The sequence below is a fragment of the Phalangium opilio genome, unplaced genomic scaffold (assembly GCF_054372755.1).
Source record: "Phalangium opilio isolate 3A_F unplaced genomic scaffold, DU_Popi_V2 ptg000194l_1, whole genome shotgun sequence".
NCBI lineage: Eukaryota > Metazoa > Arthropoda > Arachnida > Opiliones > Phalangiidae > Phalangium > Phalangium opilio.
In genome coordinates, this window is record NW_028324212.1 from 157,758 (window position 1) to 164,349 (window position 6,592).

The window sequence follows — 6,592 nt, forward strand, 5'->3', positions numbered from 1 at the left end:
ACGGTATGATATTGCAAAGTAGTACATATTATCTATATCCACCGTCCATGAACACCTTACCTGGCTCTACTCAGACGGCAATTGAACACTCTAGGTCTAGAAGTTAATTCCTTTGAGGGATATGGCCTCAAAAAGTTTTCTAGCAGCTGAAAGGCTTCATCGCCAACAAATACATAAGGTGCGGTAATATCACTTCTGGGTAATTGTGACGGAGGTGGCAAGCGAAGGGTTTTATTTTGAAGTGCAGTACCAATTGTTGACGCTTTGAAAATTCCGCCATCAGAATGAGAGCCAAAACCACCAATACCAACTGCTAGAAACTTGTACTCGGCGTCAACAACAGCCATGAGTACAACAGAGTTTGTACCCTATCAAAAACGTTCATTATTAAAGGTGAAACCTTTTCTTACGTAACTTACCTTGTAATTATAGTACATCGACCCGCTGTTCCCAGGCTTTTGAATTACGACCTGCTTTCCATCTACAGCACCACAACAGTTTGGGTATTGCCACTGACGGCCAAACTCATATGCAGTATCTCTCCAAATGCTCTCGATTGGAGCCTGTTTTAAACCACGTTATGAATTTTATAAAACTAATATTAATACAACTTACTTTGAGATAAATTGGCTGTAGGATCTCCCATAACGCATCGCATGTTTCCTTTATCACAACATGGGCCGTCGCCTTACCAATCCTAAACCCATACGCAATACTCATCAAGCTATCACCAGTGGCCAAAAATCTGTCCAACAATACAATAAACCAATGCTTTTCAACAAATATACAATCAAATTACCGTAGAGCTATAGCTAATCGATGCGCTGGCGAAAGAGGTTTACGAGTTATTGGAAATCTTTTTAAACGATTGGACAATAAGTTCACTAATTCATCGAATAACTTTGGTGACATCCGGGTAAAGTTTATAAAATATGCATCATCACATTGTCTCATGTTTTCAAGCTACAAATTGACACCAAATTGATCATACAATACGTTAAGCCTTGGTCAATATAACAAATTACTTACTAAAGTGTGAAAATATCCTTCTTTGTTTCTGTTTGTCCATAAGGATGTACCCACCAGCGGCGTTGCAACCTACGTTTTATTTTTTTCCGTAGCATCCTTCGCCTCTTTAACTTTAACAACAATAATTTCTTCTTCATTAGAAGCAACGTAACGATAGTTGACGCCATGTTTGTTTTTAACTTGGCGAATAGCTAGCAGCTGCTGGCGACCACAAGCGCTCCCAACCAGCTCGTTTGTAAACGAAACAGCGGGTGGAGTAGCCGGAAACACCGCTTGTGGCGCACGCCGATTTTTCGGCGCGAGAAAACAGTTCGGCTTTCAACTTCTACTCTACGCTTTGCTTTCGTTTTCTCGCGCACATGTAAACGAGCCTTTAATCTTGAAAAATGTGGTGGTTGCATTCCACTCAAAATAGAAACTCTTGTTAGACGATGCTTAATGCATGAAAACATATTTCCCACTCTAACACATGTATGACCAAGAGTTCGGATGGAACCACCATTTAAATCGCATTATAAAATGGCTATAAACATCTACACAGATATAATTTTAACTTTTGGTTCTGGTTTGCTTAACTTCTTTAGCTGAAGTCAAATTTTTGTCCAATCACCTGTCTATTCTAAACTTTAAATCGATTTAACCCCACTAGATGCGGCACTCTACTTAAAATTCCGGGTCACAAAGTAAATATTTTTGGACTTGATAAGGCGTCAAGTCTCGGTTCGAGTCCTCCTCGAGCCCAATAGTGATGATTTTTTAAGACTCGAAATAATTTTCAAATCCTAAAATTTTGATTTTCGAGTCTCGAGTCGAGTCGAGTACTCGCACAGGCCTACGTTAATCTGGAAATTTAGACCTATCGCTCCTCTTTTGAATTTTAACAGCGGATGAATGCGTCGAGCCCTGGGATTGCACAGGCGCAAATACTAATTGCGACTTTACAACAAATACATGCGTTTGCAACGATAATCATATATTTGAAAGCGGCTCGGGACTAACGTTAAACTGCTATTTCGATGGTGAGTTCAATAGCAATTCCTTACAGGAAATTTAGATCAATAAATTTTAATTTTTTACTTTCAATTTCAGGGAATTGCAGCGACTTTAACCCTTGTAGGGGCAACAACACCGTATGCCCTCCTTATAGGAGTGAATGCGTTTGCTTACCAGGTTTCGTTGTTGAAGACGGCTCGGGACCAACGTTAAATTGCAAAGCGGATCGTGAGTTTCGTAGTAGAGTTTCTTTTCCAGAATAATCCTTTTAATGGATTTAAATCCGGATCAACGAACTCAATTGGACTTACAAAACGCCCTGCTTGGGAAACAACACCATATGCCACAATTCAACTAATAGATGCGTTTGCAAAAGTGGTCACGTGGTGGCAGACGGATTTGGACTAAGTCTGAACTGCGAAGCAATTAGTCGTGAGTATTTCACGGTGATGATTTACCAGGCATTTCATTGTTCTCTCAACAGCCAATGAATGCGATTTCTTAAACCCGTGTCGGGGCAAAAACACGAAATGCGCTTCTTCGAATGAATGCGTTTGCGTTGATGACGATCACGAAATGGACACGGGTCATGGCGGAACGCTGACCTGCAAACCCAAAACCAAACCGAAGAAACATACGAGTTTCATTATGAAGTATTTCTTCCTGAAATATGACAGTGACGAATGAACACTAAACTTAAATCATTATCAAACAAAATTGTTTTAATTATCAAAACGTTAAAGGAGAAGTTAATTAAGGTATTATAATTTTATACCTTAATTAAAAGAACGGCCTTTTTCGAAATATAAAGGAATTAAATATTGGAATTAAATGAATGATCTCTTATTACAATATGATCAGTGCATTTAATTAGGCTTAAAAACTATCAAGGACTACTGCGCCATCCGCCATTGTTTTATAAGCGTCTGCTAAATCGAACCCGGTACCACTAAAGGGATTGGTTGAATTCTCTCAGGCTGAGAGAGGTAAGGGGTAGTTTTGGGCATTGCCAACTCGATCACGCGCGTAATAGGGTCGATTTTGCAGACGACACTAAACCAATGGCGGATTGCGAAGTAGCGGGGTGGAAATAAGGATTTTTTATACTGGACATTTGACCAGCGACCACTCTGGCCTGGAATAAATAAACTGGTCCATGACCACTGACCAGGGCGCGTTGTCTGCTAAATTGAAGAAGTGGATAATTAAAAAATATTAGCTAATGTCTGGACTCTGGTTACCCTTGAATTTTCTTAGTGGTCCCGTGGACCACTGACCCCCTGCGATTTAATTTTTAAATTGTTGCAGGCAATTTTTAAACTGATCATTTGCCCTGTGCCACCGCCTTATTTCCCGCGCTGCGAAGTAGTCCTTGATATTTTTTAAAACTAATGAAATGCTAATTACTTATTTTGTAATAAGATGTATTTATTTATTTTGATTTTAATATTTAATTCATTTTATATTTAGAAAAAGACCGTTCTCTTAATTGAGGTATCAAAATTGTTACGACACCTGAATTCATGATAGCAATGTTATTTCAATTTGAGAAAGTACTTTTCTTCTTTCTTGGCTCAATCACAATTTGTTAATTTCCTAATTTTAGTGGCCAAACTTCATCGGTAAATTCAATAAAAAATGATGCTTAATTCGGGCTTAATCGTTAAGCGAGTTCAGTCTCCCTTTAAAGACGCTTCGATACCGTTATCACCACTTATCAATTCTATAGTGTACCCCTTGACCACCCCCCTCCCCTCAGCTGACCTTCAGTCTCAATTTCTACTGGAAAAAAATGCCAACTAACAGGCGTCATCTATAAATAACTTCAGGCTTAAACACTAATAACTTAATTTCCAAAACTTCCCTTAACAATTAAGTACATCAATTAATTTTGCATACATTTTGGTAAGTAAAAAAATTTAATTAATAAATTTAGGCTAGACATAATTTAACCTAGATGTCGCTAAAAACCTTAGCCATCAATTTCAATCAGAGAGAGAGGTATGCACATATGCACATGTACAAGCTTCGCGATTATGGTCTAGTAACTAACCACGTGTTTTATGTACGGTACATCTACATCAGTGATAATGACAATTCCGCACGCTTTAAACCGCGTAATTTTTGACCTTTGACCTTTCGATCGAACTGTATTCATTTGGGTACCTTAAGTTTTGCCCAGCAACTCAACCGCGTCTTCTCTAAGGGCTTGAGAGCGCCGATTACACCTGATGAAGTAACATATCAAAAATAAGTACGTCACCAGGCGTTCGTGTGTCCTGGACTCCTGGTGAAGTATTTGAACTCCTGACGTCACTTAAAGTGTAATTAGTCAAATTACTCGGCTCCTGGAAGGTAAGTTAAAGCCAATATCATAAGTTGATAAGATATGTTCCTTCCATAAGTATGACACCTCCTATACTTCCTAATGCTAGATTGTAATTGTGTTAAACAAGCAGTCACTAGACACAGTGAGACTTGAATTATTTGTAGGCGAATAATAGACTTAATGAACGACCACGTGACACGCACGTTTTTCGGAAATATATTAATTCGAAGCACGGCCTTATTTGAATTATAAGTTTAAAGTGTTAGTGCCACGTTTTTTGAAAAGTGGCTAATTTTCGTTTTAAAACATCAATTGGAGAGACTAAGGATGACGGTATAAACCCAAAAATTTTACCCCCCTTCCTTCCCCCTTCAGGGGGGGGTAAATTTTTTTGGTTTATACCGACATCCCGGGGGGAATGGGGGGGAATTGTTGACGTCACGTGATGGTGTTAGGGGGGGAGAAGATGGGGGGAAGAGTTGATGACGTCACGTGATGGTGCTGGCGGGAAATTTGAATTGTTGAGCCACCTGGTGGTGGTTTTCTTGATGACGTCACGGCTAATTTTTGATGACGTCACGTGATGGTGCTGGCGGGAAATTTGAATTGTTGAGCCACCTGGTGGTGGTTTTCTTGATGACGTCACGGCTAATTTTTGATGACGTCACGTGGCTGATACCTGTAGGGATAGGCTTATGTTATAGTAGGCTTATGCTATTGTAGATCCTGGTAGGCTTATGCTATGGTAGATTCTGAAAGATAGGCTTATGCTAGGTTATTCTAGGCTTATTATTATTATTACGAATCAGATTTTAAATCAAAAACATTTAATTAGCGTGATAATAACATATATAATTAAGTTAAATTAATAATAAATTATTTAAATATTTAAAAAAACCTCCTCCTTAAACTTGATTCACGCCGTATCTGAAGATGTTTTTTTTCTATACCGGACTAATAAAGCGCCGTTGGTAGGAAGTCAAACCCTGGAATGGAAACTCAATTGGGGGCAGTTGATAACTTAATTCTTCATTGGTAGGCGGTTGGTAACTTAATTCTCAAGCCCCGGGGACCAGAGAGGATAAAATGAAATGGAACCCGGGAATCGAGGCAGTTGAGCAGGAGCTGCCGTGGCAGTGGAAGAAAACCCGGAGTGAAGAGCGGGTAATGATAATTAATTATTGTAGTAAATGTTTATACCGACGTTTTTTGTTGTAAAGGATTAACGAGATTAATGTTTGGAATAAATATATTTGGAGGTTAATTACATGAACGTGTGATTTCTAAGTTAGGAAAAGTGGCACGGTTACAAGATGCCCCACGGTAAGGTGGGGTGGCGTAGCGGTTAGCGCTTTCGCCTCGCAGCAAGATTATCCCGGGTTCGATCCCGGACTGTGGCACCGGGTGGAAATCCGGGAACAAATCCTACAGCGTAGAGTTTGCAAGTTCTCGCCCCACTTCATAAAAGGAGTTTTCCTCCGCGGTCTAGCCCGGTCTCTCCTTTCCATCAAAACTTGCAGAGGTTAACGGTAATAGTTAGTATAGGGCGCTGTAGGTTAGCTGTGGCATAGGGGCTATCCACCTCTTGTGTGCTCTTTTACGGACCTTATGCTGGTTTCAGACTTGGTGGTTGGTGCAATATCAACTTTTCTACCTCTTGTCAACAACAACTTTCTCTGTGCGGGATAAAAGACACTCATCTCACTCCGGAGATTCCGAAGGCACGAAAAGGGTCTAAGGTTTCCCAGTCATCTCATTCGAGTTTAGAGAGACCGAATGGATCCAGTAGTATTTTGGGGAAATCGGATTTAGATGCTGTCGACTGTCAACGTCGTAGGGAGTGGCAGGCCCGGGCTCGATCGGAGGCCGAGATAATTAGGGCTACAGTTAGTCACTTTGGGAGCATACGTAACAAGACTAGTAGTTCGCAGGAGTTACCAAGGGGGTCACTTCTTTACTACCACCTAAGCCACCACATCAACAAAATCTCCAGGCTCCCAGAACACCATCGCCCGTACAACAACATAAGCAAGTCTCAGCCACGGCTCCTTCGCATATTTCCCCCGTCCGGCCGACACAGTCTCATCCACCGATATCTTCAATTGTCGGGCAACCGAATCCTCAGGTTGTACCACCAGTGTCCCAGGTCCAAATTCCAGTACCCAGGGCCCATCATCAAGCTGGGACAACAAGTTAACAAACTAGGGGGAATCGCCACTTCCAAGTCCTAGACTTGTTAAT

General features: G+C 40.6%; 1 protein-coding gene across 1 annotated transcript; it reads right to left on the reverse strand.

Annotated features, from left to right (window-relative positions):
* Positions 1–371: 371 nt before the first annotated feature.
* On the reverse strand, positions 372–954 carry LOC149622113 (uncharacterized). Its single transcript, XM_089853548.1, has 3 exons — positions 800–954; positions 616–745; positions 372–563 (listed from the first exon to the last, which is right to left on the reverse strand). Exons 1-3 carry the CDS (start codon positions 952–954, stop codon positions 372–374), a joined length of 477 nt encoding a protein of 158 aa, XP_089709674.1.
* Between the last annotated feature and the right edge of the window lie 5,638 nt (positions 955–6,592).